At 46.0% G+C, this 18,658-nt stretch overlaps 1 protein-coding gene across 4 annotated transcripts in view; it reads right to left on the bottom strand.

The window, feature by feature from the left end:
- The window catches only part of VARS1 (valyl-tRNA synthetase 1), a 49,777-nt gene extending 35,897 nt beyond the window's left edge, over positions 1–13,880 (bottom strand). Inside the window, exons 1-5 of one of the 4 annotated variants that reach the window (XM_033916987.1) lie at positions 13,670–13,880; positions 6,943–7,325; positions 5,289–5,432; positions 1,626–1,782; positions 363–517 (exon numbers count right to left, since the gene is read on the bottom strand). In XM_033916987.1, the coding sequence (XP_033772878.1) occupies positions 363–517; positions 1,626–1,782; positions 5,289–5,432; positions 6,943–7,290 (804 nt within the window). In that variant the 5' untranslated portion in view covers positions 7,291–7,325; positions 13,670–13,880. Of the gene's footprint in view, positions 1–362; positions 518–1,625; positions 1,783–5,288; positions 5,433–6,942; positions 7,326–13,237; positions 13,486–13,515; positions 13,586–13,669 lie in introns of those variants that run through there. The other 3 variants (XM_033916988.1, XM_033916989.1, XM_033916990.1) reach the window with 3 other exon arrangements.
- Between the last annotated feature and the right edge of the window lie 4,778 nt (positions 13,881–18,658).

The following is an 18,658-nucleotide window of genomic DNA, read 5'->3' on the forward strand; positions in this document are numbered from 1 at the left end:
TCCGTCTCTGGCAGTATTCAACCTATCTGTCTTGTCAGCCTCTCAATAGTCCCCTCCCACCTCTCCAGCCCCCTCTAATTCCCTTCTTGAGCACTAAGCTCAGACTCCCTTTTCTCCTATACGATTCCACTTCATCAGCCCCCCCCCCCTTCCCCACTTCCCTGCATGAGCACTATATTCTGATACCCCTTTTGTCCTGTGTGTCTGTCATAATTAGATTGCAAGCTCTTCTGAGCAGGGACCGTCTCTTGCGTGTACAATGTGCAGTGCTGGGTGCGTCTTGTAGCTCTATAGAAATAATAAATTGTTATTGCAAGGAAAGGGAATGATGGTGGCTGAGGAAGGGGCGAAGGGACACTAACTTCAGTCTGCTGTTCCTTCAGTTTGTCCTGCTTCTGCTGAAATTTCTCCAGTTTCTCTTTCTTCTTGGCTTCCTTTTTCAGCTGTGCCGCGCTCTTTGGCTTCCCGTCTTCATTGGCAGGCCCCACAGGTGTCTCGGCAGCCGTGGTCTGCTCCCCTGGAATGAGGCACAGAAATTCTCTCTATAGTCTTCAGTCTGAGGTACCAAATTTGTCCCGTTTGTCTGTTTTCACTAGATTGTAAGCTCTATCGAGCAGGGATTACCTCTTAATATACAGCACTACGTACGTCTGGCAGCGCTATGGAAATAAGTAGTAATAGTAGTAGTAGTGTTTTTAGAATATCTGAATTCTGAAGATAGACATTTGCAAGCAAAACTCTCAAGCATATTCATTGTGAATATACTAAAAACCACACCCAGCTGAGAATGACATGGGGACATATTTTTCCACATCCCTGCAGGAACTCATTCTCCCATCCCCGCAAGTTCTTTTCCTGTCCCTGCCCCATTCCTGCAAGCTCCATCCTCATCTGCACAAGCCTCAAACACTTTAAAATCATAAGTAGAAACAACATTCTAGAGCTCTGATTGTGATGTCATAATGCCTCATTCCACCAATGCCTAAGCTCCGTCCTCATCTGCACAAGCCTCAAACACTTTAAAATCATAAGTAGAAACAACATTCTAGAGCTCTGATTGTGATGTCATAATGCCTCATTCCACCAATGCCTAAGCTCCGTCCTCATCTGCACAAGCCTCAAACACTTTAAAATCATAAGTAGAAACAACATTCTAGAGCTCTGATTGTGATGTCATAATGCCTCATTCCACCAATGCCTAAGCTCCGTCCTCATCTGCACAACTCTCTTAAGTAGCAAGATTCTAGAGCTCAGATTGTGGTGTCATAATGCCTCATTCCACCAATGCCTAAGCTCCGTCCTCATCTGCACAAGCCTCTTAAGTAGCAACACTGTAGCGCTCAATTGTGATGTCATAATGCCTCATTCCACCAATGCCTAAGCTCCGTCCTCATCTGCACAAGCCTCAAACGCTTTAAAATCAGAAGTGTCTGAGGCAGAGCTTGCAGGAATGGGACAGGGACAGACACAGTGGCAAAACTTGCGGGGACGGGACGGGGAAATTGAGTTTCTGCGAGGACGGGGAAAAATTTGTGCCCCGTGTCATTCTCTAGCCCAGATGACACGTTTTAGAGCCACTGCTACAGGCCAAACCCTCTCGTCCTCGTTTCCCTCCCCAGACCTACCTTTCTTCAAAGGATCGTCGGGAGCTCTGTCGGCTGGTGCCAATTTTTCGCAGAGCGTTACCTTCCCAAGGACCTTCTGGAACTCCGGCTGGTGCGTGCAGGTGAGGAACCAGCGAGTGACATTGGCGAACGATGCTCGGAAGCTGGCATCCAGAACCTAAAGGAGAAAGGGAAGGCATTTTGGCTCAGGCCGTCCCAGTAATAGCTCAAGGTGTTACATTCGGGCATACTAGGTATTTCCCTGTCCCTTGGAGGGCTCAAAATCTAAATTTTGTGCCTGAGGCAACGGAAGGTTAAACAGCCCCAGTGGCTTGGGGGAGAGATTGTTGTTTTTTTTTTTTTTTTTAATAAATATTTTTTATTCTTTTTTTAAATTCTTACATCAAGTGAAATACATGTAATACATTCAATTAAGAAAAAACACTTGAAATTATTATTAAATGTTCTTACAATGTGAATTAAATAAACCCTTTATCAGAATTTTATATCATGCAATCCGCTAAGAAGATCGACTGTCGGCTCCGGGCGGCTTTCCCGCAGAGGAGAGAATCCTGCATTCACCGTGGGCCTCATCTGGGGCAGCCTCCTTGGAGCGGCTGGGGCACGGGCAGTGTGTCTGGGAGGGAATGCATGGATGGGAGAACATCGCAGGGGAGGAGACATAGGCATCCTGGGACTGTCGGCCAAGTCTCTTCCCTGAAGAAGCCCTTTCTGGAAACGTCAATCGCTCCTCCTAAACTTACTTACTCCACTTCATCACTGACGCTGAAACCGTGGATTGAAGACAAAGTTTTATTTTATTTTTCTTTCCAGCTTATGATTTATCTTTAATCTTATCTATTGTTTTGCCTTTTGTCTTTGTTTTGTTCTATTTCTATCATTTAAATTTCTCCAGAATTCTACTGTTCAACGGCTCCCCCTTCTGCTTCTATTCCTTTCTCTCCTCTCTTCTACCTTCCAAAGTATTTAGATCAATGCTGTCTTGTTAAAATGTTTATTTTATTTTTATTTTTCCTCTAACTCTACTTTTCACTTCTCTATTACCCTCCAGGTACTTTAGTTAGATTGTGAGCCTTCGGGACAGTAAGGGAATTTTTCAAGTACTTTTCTTATTTATAATCCTAATGTATATTTTCTATAAACCGCTTAGAACCTAACGGATGTAGCGGTATATAAGAAATAAATTACATTACATTACATATTAATATTACAATAGTTTTCCCTCCCTACCCCTTCTATATGTTCTATACATGTGTTATTATATCTGATCAGTAGAATAATTTGTCAATGGTCCCCATATTTTATTAAATTTTTTAATATAACCTTGTTGTAATGCCAATACTTTTTCCATTTTATATATATGACAAATTGAATTCCACCAAAAAGGGGAGAGATTGTTGATATCGACTGAAGGCCACAAGTTTCAAGTTTATTAACTTTTTAATATACCGACCATCACCAAGTATCTGGCCGGTTTACAATACAATTTATACAAAGGAAAAAGAGATAAAATTTAAAATATAAAATGTAGTGGGTGAACATTAAAGACATCATTTGACTAACATGAAAGTGAGGATATGAGGGGAAGGGGGGGGGAAGTTACATATTCTGGAGGAGAGAGGGAAATAGTGAGGGTAGGGAAAAAACATATTGGGTAGGTTCGGTTTAATTAGAGCGGTTGGCTAAATAAGTTGAAACGAATCAGCTGAAGAAGAGAAAAGATAAGGAAAAGGGCGGGATAGAGGAGAAAAAGGTAGGCAAAGATTGAAAAAGTAGGGTAAGTAAAGGAAAGAATTTAGGAGAAAGAGAAAAACAAAACCAAAAAAAAGAGGGAAGAAGAAAAAGGTGGAACTAAGAACAGACAAAAGCATCTCGGAATAAAAATGTCTTCAAATTGGTCTTGAAATTATCTAGATGTTATTCTTCTCTAAGTTGTTGTGGTAAAGCATTCCATAGTGTTGAGGCGACAACTGTAAAGTTTGTTTTCCGGGTATAATAGAATTCTTTGATTGAAGGAATTTGTAAAGGTTTTTGGTCTGTTGACCTCAAAGTATGTGGAGAATAATGGGGGATGAGTTTCTTATAAAGATATAAAGGCTGGCCCTGAGAAAGGTTACTCCTTTTAGGCTGTTTTATGCACATTTTTCTCGGCCCCCGATCTCAATTTTGGAAGGGGGTAGGTGGGGAGGGATAGCATCGGGGTAGAGACTGTGGGAGAAGTGAGTTCGACTTTCTATATGACTAGCTTGATTGCTATGCCAACAACTTATTTTCTAGTTTGGTTTAAATACTTGTTGGACTTATCCTGGATGAATAGCTCCAATCAGACTAGTTAATTTTTTTCTTACAGAGGTAATTGGGATTGGTTGGCAAGGGGAGGGTTTTGAGAGGAGAAACTATAAAGAGTTGTACAGTGGTACCTTGGATTACGAGCATAATCCGTTCCAGGAGCATGCTCGTAATCCAAAATGCGAGTTTCCCCATAGGAAATAATGGAAACTCGCTTTGATGCATTCCCCCCCTCCCCGAGAACCGGCATTGCTCCCCTCGAAGGCCCCCCCCTGCGATCCGGCACCCCCCCTGCCTCGAACCGGCACCCCCCTGCCACGATCCGACCCCCCCTGACATGATTGGGCACCCCCCCGCCACGATCCAACCTCCCTCCCGACACGATTGGGCACCCCCCTGACACGATCCGACATCCCCTCCGACACAATTGGGCACCCCCCCCACCGCTTCTTACCCTCATCTGGGCACTCTTGAAGATCGGCCTCCTCGTCTGCTGGGCCTTGAGCATCTGAGCTCGCAGGCCTTGAGCATGCTCAGATGCTCAAGGCCCAGCAGACGAGGAGGCCGATCTTCAAGAGTGCCCAGATGAGGGTAAGAAGCGGCGGGGGGAGGGGGGGAGTCAGATAGTGGCGGGGGGTGCCGGTTCGAGGCAGGGGGGGTGCTGGATCGCAGGGGGGGTGCCGGATTGCGGGGGGGGGGGGGGGTGCTCGTAAATCGAGCCATGCTCGGTTTCCGAGGCACCAATTTTGCAAATGTTTTGCTCGTCTTGCAAAACACTCGCAAACCGGTCCACTCGTAAACCGAGGTACCACTGTATTTGGTAAATCTTTGTTTGGACGGAATCCATTCTTTATGCGCTATTTCTTTGTTCAGTAAAAAGATTTCAACATTAAAAAAAAGTCAGAGGGACTTACACCCTGGTTCTTCTAGTTCCCAGCCTGCTGCTCTAATCATAAGGCTAGAAGGGGGTTAAGAGTGATGAAAATCCACTCTTCACTCTATGAATGGCAGCAGACATTTGCAATGCTAAGCCCAATGTCCGGCCTGACTCCCTCTGAAATCACTTCCGGGTCGTGGGGGCCAGGAAGTGACTTCAGAAGGAAAGCCAGGCCGGAGAAGCTGCTTGCGCTGGTAAAGATTTAAAGAGGTACGGGGGTGATAAGGGAGGACACGTGTCTGGTGTGGGGGGCACAGAAGGAACGGGAGGGTGCTACCGACCCAGGCGCCTGCTACCCTCGAAACGTCACTGTTTATAGTCTTGTCAAACAACAAATAAACTTGAACTTAATTCACAAGAGAAGACATCCCTCACTTTGTACTCCATTGCTACTCCGCAGTAATCGCGCAAAGCCACTGGAGCTGGAACAGACTTACATATCTGTACGGCAGCAAGAGGGAGACCGCCACTGTGATGTCGGCCAGCGAGACGTGCTCCTCAACCAGGAAGGTGCGCAGTTTCAGGTGTGCGTCCAGGACTTTCAGCGCTTGCATCAACTCCTGCCTCGCTCGCTCCATCACCTGTAAGGCGAAAGGATCAGACATAAGACGAACACAGCCCACAAACCTAAGGCAACAGGATTTTATAACCCACTGCTTACATACTTAAACTAAAAATTCAAATGAAACTTCAAGACTATATATATATATATATTACTAGTCTTTAAGCCCGTTACATTAATGGGTGCTAGAATAGATGTGTCTGTCTGTCTGTGTTTCTTTATCTCTCTCTCCTTGGCCGCTGTCTGTATCCTTCTGTCTCCCCCTCTCCCCCCCCGAGCAAAGCTGTCTGCCCCCAGCACCCACCTCCCCCCCAAATGTCTCTCCATGGCCCTCTTCTGTCTTCCCCCCCAGAGCAAAGCTGTCTGTCCCCAGCACACCTCCCCCCTAAGCAGCCCCATTTCCCTATCTCTCCATGGCCCCTTCTGTCTCCCCCCAGCACACCCCTCCCCCCAAAGCAGCCCCCTATCCCTCTCCCTGTCTCTCCATGGCCCCTTCTGTCTTCCTCCCCAGAGCAAAGCTGTTTGCCCCAAGCACACCCCTCCTCCCAAAGCAGCCCCCTTTCCTTCTCCCGCTGACTCTCTCTCTGGCCCCCTTTCTCTGTCTTTCTTTCTGTCCCTCTCCCTGCCCCGGTGTCTTTCTTTCTTTCTGTCTCCCTCCCTCCCGCTGTCTGTCTGTCATTTTTCCCCATTTCCCTGTGCAGCAGCATTTCCATCCCACTTCCCTATGCAGCAGCAACAGCATTTCCCTCCTATCCCCCCTTTCCTGTGTAGAAGCAGTAGCAGCATTTTCCCCCACTCCCCCTTTCCCTTCTCTTCCCTGCTCTGTTCGGCCCCTCCCCTTCTTTTACTGCCGTTGTCGATCCGGCCTGCTCCTGACCCTCCCACCGCCAACAAACCTCGGGGTTCCTGCCGCGTAGGCAGCACTTTAAACACGCTGCTTCGTGGCCTTCTACTGGCGATTTCCTCTGCCGCGTCTGTCTCCGATGATGTCATCAGAGACGCGGCAGAGGAAATCAGCAGAGAAGGGCGCGCAGCAGCGTGTTTATAGTGCTGCCTACGCCGCTGGAGCCGGGAGGTGACAGAGATCGCAGGGGGTGCTAGCGGCCGGCAGCCGCCGCTCTGCAGGTGGAGAGCAAGGAAGGACGTGCATGCGCACTTGTCTTGCCTCGTGTGAGGCCAGACCGTAAGCCGCGCATGCACATTTCCTATGGGTCGCTACAGCTCACGGAAAACGGACGCACGCATAGGAAGTGCGCATGCGCGGCTTACCGTTTTATTATATTAGATATATATATATATATATATATATATATATATAAACATTTCAAACACCATAATCCAGTAATTACATACCCAATATTATGTCATTAATGAACCATAAAAGTCTTTACATAATCATAATCCGGCAAATTTTTCTAATCCAAACGAAAGTTTGTTCCTTGTTCCTTTTCTGCCTCACTTTCTCTCCTTGACCCCCTCCCCTCACCTTTTTCCTTCTATCCACCGCCTCTATTTTTCTCATCCCTCACCTGTTTGCCCAGCTGTGCAAGCCCCAACACCGAGAAGGTCCAGCCGCAGGCAGATGGAATGATCTCGTTTTCAGCAAAGTTCACCCACTGCTGGATCAGGGCAGCTTTGGCCAGGCCTGACCCTTTCAGCCGGCGAGAGACCAGCATGTATGACACTGCTGCAGGGCCCGAGATGGAAAGCCCGCCCTCTGACTCCAGCGCCGGCAGCACAGGGAAGCGTTTCAGGGCATCGCCCGCAGCTGCGGAGATTTCCACCACCCGAGGCTTGATCTCTGCATACTGGGCTGCGATCAGCACCCGCAAGTTGTGGAAATTGTCCCGGTGTGGGGAGAGGTAGAGGGTCAACATTTTGAGGATCCAGGAGAAGCTCTGACAGCACTCACCTGCAAAGAAAAGAAAAAAATGGTAATGTGTATCCATTAAGATCAGCCTAATCTCATGCTCCCCAAGGAGGAAAGGAGAACCATTACAGCAAAATGCAAAGAAAGAAAGGCAGGGCTAAGTTGCTTCCCTTTACTGCTCCTCATAACTAAACCCAGCATATCCAGAGTCTGGTGTCAAATCGGTAACAGCAACACAAGCTCTCTCCAGTGCCAAGGTCCACTGTAATTACTCCTGTACAGAGTCACAAAGGAGACAGTCCCTGCTCAAAAGAGCTTACAATAAGCAGCCAAGACAGACAAGCAGGATGTCATGGATACATGAACGGTTAATCTTATGGCTGGGTTGGAGGGCAGAGGGGAGTACAGGACAATCAAGCCATTGTGACATCACTGATGAGGTTATATCTTATTGGTGGAATGAGGCATTATGACATCACAATCTCAGCTCTGCAAACTCTTCACACTACTACTGATGCTATGAATTATTTCTATAGCGCTACCAGACGCACGCAGCGCTGTACAGAGTCACAAAGAAAACAGTCCCTGCTCCAAAGAGCTTACAATCTAAACAGACAGGACAGACAAACAGGATGTCATAGATCCAGTTAAGGGGAACGGTTAATCTGCTGGTTGGATTGGAGGGCAGAGGGGAGTACAGGACAATCAAGCCATTGTGACATCACTGATGAGGTTGGCTCTTATTGGTAGAATGAGGCATTATGACATCACAATCTCAGCTCTGCTTCCCAAAGACTGAAACTCTTCACACTACTACTACTATGAATTATTTCTATAGCTCTACCAGACACATGCAGTGCTGTACAGAGTCATAAAGAAGAAGAAAATAGTTCCTGCTCGAAAGAGCTTACAATCTAAACAGACAAGACAAACTGGATGTCATGGATATAGCTAGAGGGAATGGTTAATCTGCTGGCTAGGGCAGGAGGGAGTAGAGTTATGGATCGAAAGCTACATCAAAAAGGTGGAATTTCAATCTGCTTTTAAACAAGGTAATTAATACCCTGCAATAAAACATACGAAACAAACCTTGCATATCCCTTATACCAAAACAACTCTACACACTCAGAATTCAAACAGCAACAATCCTGTTATGAAAAGGTAGCACCAAATATTACCGTACATCATGCTCTGAACACTGAGACACCTCCTCTGGGAAAAGCAGGTTGGATTGCTCCAGATCCGTACACACTACAGTAGTAGAAACCTTCACCTTAGTAACCGATGGATTCTCTCCAAAGACAGAATAAGTGACTGACAACAAATTAGAAATACCAAACCAAAATATGTGGAGTAGTGGTCAAACAATACAATACATTTAATAAAATGAAATTCTCAATAAATACAAAGGTGATATATATCATAGAAACATAGAAATAGACGGCAGATAAGGGCCACGGCCCATCTAGTCTGCCCACCCCAATGGCCCTCCCCTACCTGTCTCTGGGAATAGATCCCACGTGTCTGTCCCATTTGGCCTTAAAATCAGGCACGCTGCTGGCCTCAATCACCTGACGTGGAAGACTATTCCAGCGATCAACCCCCCTTTCAGTGAAAAAGAATTTCCTGGTGTCCCAGTGCAGTTTCCCGCCCCTGATTTTCCACGGATGCCCCCCTTGTTGCCGCGGGACCCTTGAAAAAGAAGATATCCTCTTCCACCTCGATGCGGCCCGTGAGATACTTGAATGTCTCGATCATGTCACCCCTCATATATCTCAACAACAACACACTCCTAATTTGCCAAACAAATCCTAAACTAGAAAAAACAAGGAAGGCAACCAAGTCACATCAAGGTCTGTGAGGGGGAAGCTCAGAGTGCCTAACTTGGCTCACAACTTGCAAACCAAATATAGTGTAATATGTCAAAGAACATGTCACATTATATGATGCTATAGGGCGCTCTCAGTGTGAACCCTCAGTGAGAGGAGCACAGCTCCGACACTTCACTTCTGGGCCAAGGCCATAAGCCTCCACCCGCACACCATCATCGAGCGCCCTGTGTGTGCAGAAATCAAACCAATCAACAATCAAAGTGAGTAAATGAAACTCAACACAAGCAACCTGAGCGACCCCCACACAAACCCTGCCAGCCAAACCCCCTCAAAAGACTCACGCAAAATCACAAACAAAGTCAAAAACCATACCAAAAAGTGAAAAACATGTCCAAAAGAAACAATACTTATCCAAAACTGTCACACAAACGGAAAAACCGCGCCAGGAGGAGAGGTTCAACCGCGCTGGTTTCGGGAGGAGCCCTCATATATCTGTCAACTAAGGGGTAGGAAAAGCCTCAGTGGAGCCAGCACCTATATAGGTATTCAGTATGGAGTAATCACATTTGCTCACATTCAATCAATAAATCATCGGCAATAAAAAACCTCCCCTATTTTTAAAGAATCATATAGGCGGCCACAGCCCTCTATTAATGTTTTCTCGGTTTTATTCACTTTTGAAAATATAAACCTCATAAACGAAGATAAAGAATCATATAATCATACAGGTAAAAAAAATTTTTTTTTCTTTTTAATTTATCCCCCCTTTTAAGAAGCCGTGTTAGGCTTTATTTTTTTTTTTTTTTATCACTGGCCGCAGCAGTATTAGCTTTGATGATAAAAAAGTAATATATTTAATGATATTTATATTAGAGAAAGTGGCACCTAGAGAATGACACGAGGACAAAATTTTTCCCTGCCTCATCCCCGCAAACTGTCTGATCCCATCCGCACAAAGCCTCAAATAGTTATGATTTTAGAATGAAATCATTTTATCAAAGTATAAAAAGAAGCAATATTCTGTACAACTGTCATTTTATAAATCACAAATACAGAACAAGGATCAACAAAACCCATCTGCCCCCTCCCCCTCACAAATATCCCCTCCACCAACTATCAAGACAACTGAACAAGCCAAAATGCTGCATAGAAAAATCATGCTCACAGAATATCTTGATCACACACACAGAACAAAAATGCGAAATCCATAATAGTTGATCCAAAAATGATAAAACATAAATTAAACTATTTTTACTTATGATTTGGTGATGCCAATAGAACAAGCAGCCCTCATATAATGTGGACTTGAATTAGATTTTCTTTTATTTTGATGTATTTTCCTTGATTATTTGTTTTCATGGAATTGTTATAAGTTGTAACAAATGAATAAATTTATAAATAAAAAAACAAAAAAAAAACCAAACATAAATTAAACTAATATCCTAAGGAGCCACACCTTGCATGTAGTACAACACCTATACAGATATATAAATAACGGAGTTGAAGTGGAGATACCATAAAGTAGTCTGGGTCGAAAGTTTTATGTACCGACTTCACAGCCCTGATAAATTTACATCCCTCCGTATATAATCTATATAATAAAACGCTAAGCGCGCATGTGTACTCTTACCCCATGCTTCCCTGATCTGCCACCCTGTGGTCAGTATGAGTGCGCATGCTCGCCAGACAAGCCTCCCTGCTCTCCACCCCGCGCCGCTGCAGTAACGGCCCCACACTCGTTCCGGAGCCAGCAAAAAAGAGCTCTCCCTAATCGGAAAAGCTACAGCACAGATCGGGAGGGAGGCTGCGGCGGCCTTCCTATTTCAGTGGCCGCATGTGGCGTACGCCATTACCCGGCCGCCCTGGATCGCCATCTCGGCGGCGGCGGCATGGATGGAGGAGCGAGCGAGGCTGGGGAGGTAGGGGGAGCGGCGATCGGAAGGTTCAAATCCGCCCCTGAAGTTGATTCCCAGCTGGGGAGGGGGAGGGGAAGCGGATGGTCGGGGCCCTGGCTGTTCGGTCCGTGAAAAGAGCTGCCGACAGTAAGCCCGAACGGAGGCTTCAAATCCGCCCCTCTGAAGGTGATTTCCACAGGGGGAGGGGAAACGGATGGTCGGGACCCGTGCTGCTCGGTTCGTGCGGCCGCCCAGGCATTTCTCTCAGTCAGCTGGTATCCTGCAGTTCCTGCACTAGCAGAGTGACGGTTGGAGAGAGGTTGTTCACTGCAAAATGATTTGGAATTTTCAAGGAAGAGAGAGACATAGAAGGCCATTTTCAATGTGACATCTAAATCCGAGCTTAGACGTTTTTGGAGGTGTGTCCAAAAATCAGGCAGAGAAATGGCCTTTTTCAAAACAGCAAAATGTCTTTTTTTTCCTTCAAAAAAGACAATTTCTAGATGTGTTCAAAAAAGACCATTTCTAATATGTGCATCTATTTTTAAAACATTTTTGGAGAAAAAAAAAAAAAAACGGCCAAAAGAAAAACACACAAAACAAGTCATTTTTAGTAGACTGGCCACAGAGCACTGCACTACAGTGAACTTCATATAAAAAGGACCAGGTACATATTTTACCATAACCCCCTGATAGAAACATGATGGTAAGTAAAGGCCAAATGGCCCATCCAGTCTGCCCATCCGCAGTATCCACTATCTCCTCCTCTCCCTAAGAGATACCATGGGCCTGTCCTATACTTTCCTGAATTCAGTCACAGTATTTGCTTCCACCAGCTCTAAGGGCAGACTATTCCATGCATCTACCACCCTTTCTGTAAAAAAGTATTTCCTTAGATTACTCCTGAGCCTATCACCTCTTAACTTCATCCTGTGCCCTCTCATTCCACAGCTTCCTTTCAAATGAAAGAGACTCGCCTCATGCGCATTTACACCACTTAGGTATTTATAACAATTTATTTATAACATTTTTAACATAAGAACATAAGAAACGCCTTCACCGGATCAGACCGAGGTCCATCTAGTCTGGTGCTCCGCACACGCGGCGGCCCATTTAGGTACTCCTTTTTGGAGACCCGACTTTACCGTATCCCTCAATATGACATGCAAGAAGGTGTGCATCCAACCTGCGCTTGAATCCCAGTAGAGTAGTCTCCGCCACAACCTCCTCCGGGAGTGCATTCCAAGCACCCACCACTCGCTGTGTGAAACAGAACTTCCTGACATTTGTCCTGAACCTGCTGCCGCTCAGTTTCAGGCTATGACCTCTTGTCCGTGTCACATCAGAAAATGTTAGCAATGCTGCTTCTTGGTCTATTATATCAAATCCTTTTAATATTTTAAAAGTCTCTATCAAATCCCCTCTCAGTCTTCTCTTCTCGAGGGTAAACAATCCCAGTTTCCTGAGTCGTTCTTTATAGCTCAAATGCTCCATTCCTTTGACAAGTTTCGTGGCTCGCCTCTGCACTTTCTCCAACAGAGTTATATCCCTCTTGAGGTATGGAGACCAGTGTTGGACACAATATTCTAAGTGCGGTCTGACCATTGTTCTATAAAGTGGCATTATGACATCTTCCGATCTACTCGTGATCCCTTTCTTAATTATGCCTAACATTCTGTTAGCTTTCTTCGCCGCCGCCACCGCACATTGTACCGATGGCTTTAGGGTACTGTCAATCAGTACCCCCAAATCCCTTTCTTGTTCGCATTTTTTTATTACATCAAGTATGTAAACAGACAGAAAGCGGCCAAGGAGAGAGAGAGAAAGAAAGAGAGACAGACACACACATCTATTTTCGCACCCGTTAATGTAACCGGCTTAAGTACTAGTATATCAATAACTAGGTACATTAGACAGATTGTGAGCCCACCAGGCCAGATAGGGAAAATGAGTACCTGATTGAATACCACTTAAGACAACTTTGATAGGCGGTATGTAAATACCTAAAATAAATAAACACCATCTGGTGTTGGGGTCCCCACCAAAAAAGCAAGTCTTATCTGAGCTGCAAAGGAAGAAACACTCCCCCCCTCCCCCACTATAAAACCTATTTTGGTTGTACCACAGAAAGGCAGTTTATCAAATCCATCATCCCTTTATCCTTTTTCCATCCAGCACACGCAAGACACTGCTTTCCCCAGATTAGGACACCACCACTTGCATTTACCATCTATTCTGCCCTGTGCTCATCCCCACAGGGCTGATCCAACCCTGGTTCTGCCTCCCTTCAGTTCTGATCCTCTTTGGCAGAATTAAGGCTGGGAGGGGGGGGGGGGAGACAAAGAATCAAGAACTAGAACACAACTGATGCCAAGTGATCCAAGCAGGGAATGCTCCAAACTACTGCAGGCAAGAATTGGGATCAACAGCAGAATAAGAATAATAATTTATCGACTTCCCAAGAAAAGACATATACACGAAACAACAACTGCCCCAAACTCTCACCTGTCCCCCGCAGCACCCACGTGTCCTTTGCCGGGCCTCTTCCGCCTTCCAGGCCACGCCCCCATCTCAAGACCCCTCTCCCACCCCACCCCACACACACACATTCGACCTGCGGCTGCCCCTGCCCAGCCCTCTCTTTTCTCTCCCGACCTACCAGACGTACACGCCGGTACTCTGCCCTAGCCGACGATAACGACGGAAGCAGCTTTCCCTTCACTACATCTAGTCAGGCGAGCCTGGGACAGCCCCCGCATCCAGGGTCCTGAAGTGCAGGAAGAACGCGGCGAAGCGAGGTGTAGGCGGTCACAGCGCCACCTGCCGCCGGGAAGCTGTCACTGGAGAGCTCTGGGTGGGTGATGCTAACAAATGGCCGAACCACTATATATAAATGTGACGCAATCGGGTTTATGGCGTGGCAGCAGCGTCACCTGCTGACCGACAACGGTCACCCCAACCGCTACGTGTGAGCGAAGCTGCGTTACAGCGTATCGGCAGCGCCACCTATTGGTCGGCAGGTAACTTTAGCGCCATGATACAAGCAAATACAGTACAGTAGTAATATAACCATGGTGTTGCAGCTCTACCTGGATAACATTCAATTATGAGTGGAATGGGAAGACATGAATTGCAAATTTACTCTTTGCAAATATACTAGGACTAGGGCGCATGCAAGGAATTTACTAAGTAGTCATTTTAAAACGAACTGGAGAAAATATTTCTTCTTTCAGTACCTAATTAAACTCGAATTTGTTTGCCACAGAATGTAATAAATGCAGTTAGCATAGCAGGCTTTTTTTTTTTTAAAGGTCCATTAAGCCATTATTAAATGGACTGGAGGGAATCCACTGCTTATTTCTAGAAAAGCAGTATAAAATCTAAACTAAACCTTAGGTTTCTATACCGCATCATCTCCACAAGCGTAGAGCTCGGCACGGTTTACAGGGTTAGGTTGAAAAGGAGCTACAATGAAGGGTTATAGGAAAGGAGCTAGGAAGATAAAGAACCAAAGAGCGGGAGGTGTTAGATTTTTGAAAAGAGCCAAGTTTTCAGGTGTTTGCAGAAGGATTGGAGGGAACTTGAAACTATGAGTGGGGAGGTGAGGTTATTCCAGAGTTCTGTGGTTCTAAAGGGGAGGGATGTTCCTAGTTTTCCTACGCGGGATATACCTTTTGTAGAGGGGAATGATAGTTTCAGTTTTTGGGAGGATCTAGTGGAATTAGGGTTAGAGGAGTTCCAGAAGAGTGGGATAACGGGAGGGAGGATGCCATGTAGGATCTTGAATGCTAAACAGGCACGTTTAAAGAGGACTCTGGAGTGAACTGGGAGCCAGTGAAGTTTGGATAATGCCAGGTACTTGTGACCTGGATTTGACCACTGGCTATTGGGCTTGATGGATCTTTGAGGTGTCCAACTATGGCAATGCTTATGTTCTTAAAGCCAAAATACTATTATTACTACTTATCATTAAGGAAGTGCGCTGTACACGAATATGTAAGACCCTATTCAACAGAGCTCACAATCTGTCCAGGACAAAGAAGATAAAACATAAGTAATAACAAATAAAGCTATGGAAATTTCAAGACCGTCACTGGCAGGCATGTTACCACGCTTAAGTATACTTTGTACTGCTAAAGACAAAGGGTAAATGAGACGGGACTTGTATACAGTGGAGTAGTAAAGGGGGGGGGGGGCGGTCTGCCTCAGGCACCATCTTGCTAGGGGCACAGAACCCCTCCTCTTCTCCCTTGCCGTACCTTTTTTACTTCCCCAGTATGAGATTGCTGCCCGCGTCGGCATCGACGCTTTCTCCGATGTCACTTCCAGGACCCGCACCTAGGAAGTGACGTCAAAGGGCGAGCCAACACCGACATGACCGCTCAACCTTACTACACCACTGCTTGTATACCATGGCTTCCAAGCTTACAAAGCCTAAAGTGACTGTACTAAAGTATACCTCAAGAATGAACCATAAAGTGAACCTGTGCCTGTAGTGGTGCAGAGAATTTGGTGCCCTGTGCACCAAATTGGGGGGGATGTGTTCTTTCCTGCCAACCCAGCCCCAAACCTCTTCACCAGCAGCAAGCAGGCTGGAATACTCAGTGCTTGTACTGGCTGAGCCTTCCTTCTGACGTCACTTACATAAGAACATAAGCAGTGCCTCTGCTGGGTCAGACCAGAGGTCCATCATGCCCAGCAGTCCGCTCACGCGGCGGCCCATCAGGTCCAGGACCTGTATAGTAATACTCTATCTATACCCTTCTACCCTTCTCCTGATTGGTGAGGCCCGACTTTAGTACAGGACAAGGCGGTCGGAGCATACCGCGAGTGATTTCCTTCACTCGCTGGCGCTCCAGCTGCTCTCTCCTGCTTCTACGGCCGCCCTCTCCTGTCTCCCCCCGCTAAAAACAGCATTTCTTGGCCATGAACATCAGCGCGAGGGACAAGGCTGGTGCAGGCAGCACATAGGTAACGCTGGTTGCTGTCGGTGAAGATTTGAAGAGGTAATGGTGGTGGGGAAGGGTGCCCTTCAGAGACCCATCCCATCGCTGGGGTGGGGATGAATGGGAGGCACTGGAACCCCTGTCAGTGCCCAGGGCAGTCCACACCATGTCCTTCTGCACCCAGATTTTAAATTGTAACCCTACACTCAACAAGCAACCACTGTGAAGCTTTGAGAGGTAGTAATATGATGGAAACAGAGTTATAAATATTAACTTCTTGTGTCTTTGGTTGAACAGGTCTTATGGTTAAAGAAACAAAGGCCCAAGGCTGACTTGGTATCAAACAAATCTGCTTCCCTTTATTCAGTTCATTGCTTTCCTGATCCTGAGAGACAGCAGTTCTCAGTCAAGCTTCAGTAGTTAGGTGGTATACTGTATTAAGTTTAATAAACCTGCTTAATGATCTTCCAAGTGTGACTAAAACAGCTGCTGGACTTTGTGATTTTACAAATGGATTAAGGGCCCCATATTCAGAGCTACTTAACATAGATTGGATTTTCTGCAGTACTTAATTGGATAATGCTGTTGAAAATTCAAGCAGACCCTATTGTGGCACTATGCAGTTAAGTGTCTGAGGGCAAATTAATGATTTAACCAGGCACTGCCACTGTTCAATGGGGAAAAGACTAGTGTGACCATACTCCAAGGTCACTGATCTTAACTGCCCCATACACAGATATTTAGTGCAGATATCCAGATGGCATCCAGTCCTGAACATTTAGGTACAAAATAACCACTGCCAACAATTATACCCTCCACCCTTTATTTCCTTGCAAGCTGATTTTTAAAAAAAAAAAAAGCTAAAAAAGATGGAGCAGATGCAAAGCAGTATCACAACCTTCAGAGGGTTTTGCACTAGCTGGAGACAAGAGGGAAGGGAAAGCAGAGGGGACAAGACATCCACTTGCTCTAAATCATAACCAGAGATGAATGAAAATCAAGTCGGGCTCCTTTGTGTCTTGGTAGGTTCCTCATTTCGTTTCCACGTACACTTGAAGAGATGGAGATTTATTTAAAATTCATTGCTGCCATTATAGAGTTATAATTTGAGGTTCAGTTCTACAGCATTGAAACTATGAAAAACGGGCAACTGTAAAGAATAACTGGCCTTTCTGTTGCACAGCACATGATTTGATGGGTGTGTGGGGGGGGGGAGTATTTATCCATCTCCAACGCGGGAAGTCATCATGCCATTACGCGGGAAGTCATCATGCCATTGTATCGAGCGATGGTGCGTCCGCATCTGGAATACTGCGTGCAGTATTGGTCGCCATACCTCAAGAAGGACATGGCGGTGCTTGAGAGAGTCCAAAGGAGAGCGACGAAACTGGTAAGAGGGCTGGAACACTGCCCATACGCCGAGAGGTTGGATAAGCTGGGGCTCTTCTCCCTGGAAAAAAGGAGGCTCAGGGGAGATATGATAGAGACCTTCAAGATCATGAGGGGCATAGAGAGGGTGGATAGGGACAGATTCTTCAGACTGAAGGGGACAACAGGTACGAGGGGGCACTCGGAGAAACTGAAGGGAGATAGGTTCAAAACAAATGCAAGGAAGTTTTTTTTCACCCAGAGGGTCGTGGACACTTGGAATGCGCTGCCGGAGGAGGTGGTCGGGCACAGTACGGTACAGGGATTCAAACAGGGATTGGACGGATTCCTGAGGGATAAAGGGATCGTGGGATACTGAGAGAAGTATCCAGGAAATAAGTATAGAAACCCGACCAGGTCGTGCATGTGCAAAACCGGAGGGTTAGGACTTCGATGGGAAGATAGGACTTCAATGGGAAACCAGGGTGGCAAGGGGGCCCCTTCTGATGATTCAGACAGGTGACCTGTTTGGGCCGCCGCGGGAGCGGACTGCTGGGCATGATGGACCTATGGTCTGACCCGGCGGAGGCACTGCTTATGTTCTTAATACTGAGCATTGCACAAAGCTGGCCAATGAGTGGCAATATGGACTATAGTCATTAAGCTGGCAAACGGTGCATAATCTGGACTGCAGTGGCATTTCTCTAAATATGTCTGGATAAAATTTAACCACATAGCTTTATGCAGTTGACTTTAGGAAAGCTTCTTGTATAGACTAACTTGCCCTTCTAATTTTACCCAGCCAGATAACGTTGTGATGGGTCCTGGGAATGTCTCCAAAATACCCAGACAAAATATAGATACTCAGAAGGGGTGGGGGCTGGAAAGCGAGACTGCAAAAACTATTCAGACAGACCCTTTGTATAGCAACCTCACTGCAGCTTTGGTCACTTACCATGACTATTGTAATGCTGACCATTAATATTCATGATTAAAAATGGCTCATGCTAGTTTGAAAACTGTTTGTGGTTGCTTGAACATATGATTGGGGGGGGGGGGAGAGAATTACTAACCGTGGTATAACAATATTGCAAGGTCACCAATCATGACAGGACCACAGATACATTTTTCTCCTATCACAGTTTTTGCTAATAACCAGTGGTTAATGACTCTTTATTTACCAAGATCATTGCTTCAGCTACCAATACGAAGAGGCTCCCAGAATTCTGCCATGAAAGCAGGCACAGAATCTAAAAATAGCTCTTTGACTGCTGGAAATGGCACGATGAAGACCATTCTCCTGAATGCAAGCCTCACCACTCTCTCTAGGACAC

The sequence above is a fragment of the Geotrypetes seraphini genome, chromosome 12, assembly GCF_902459505.1.
Source record: "Geotrypetes seraphini chromosome 12, aGeoSer1.1, whole genome shotgun sequence".
NCBI classification, from domain to species: domain Eukaryota; kingdom Metazoa; phylum Chordata; class Amphibia; order Gymnophiona; family Dermophiidae; genus Geotrypetes; species Geotrypetes seraphini.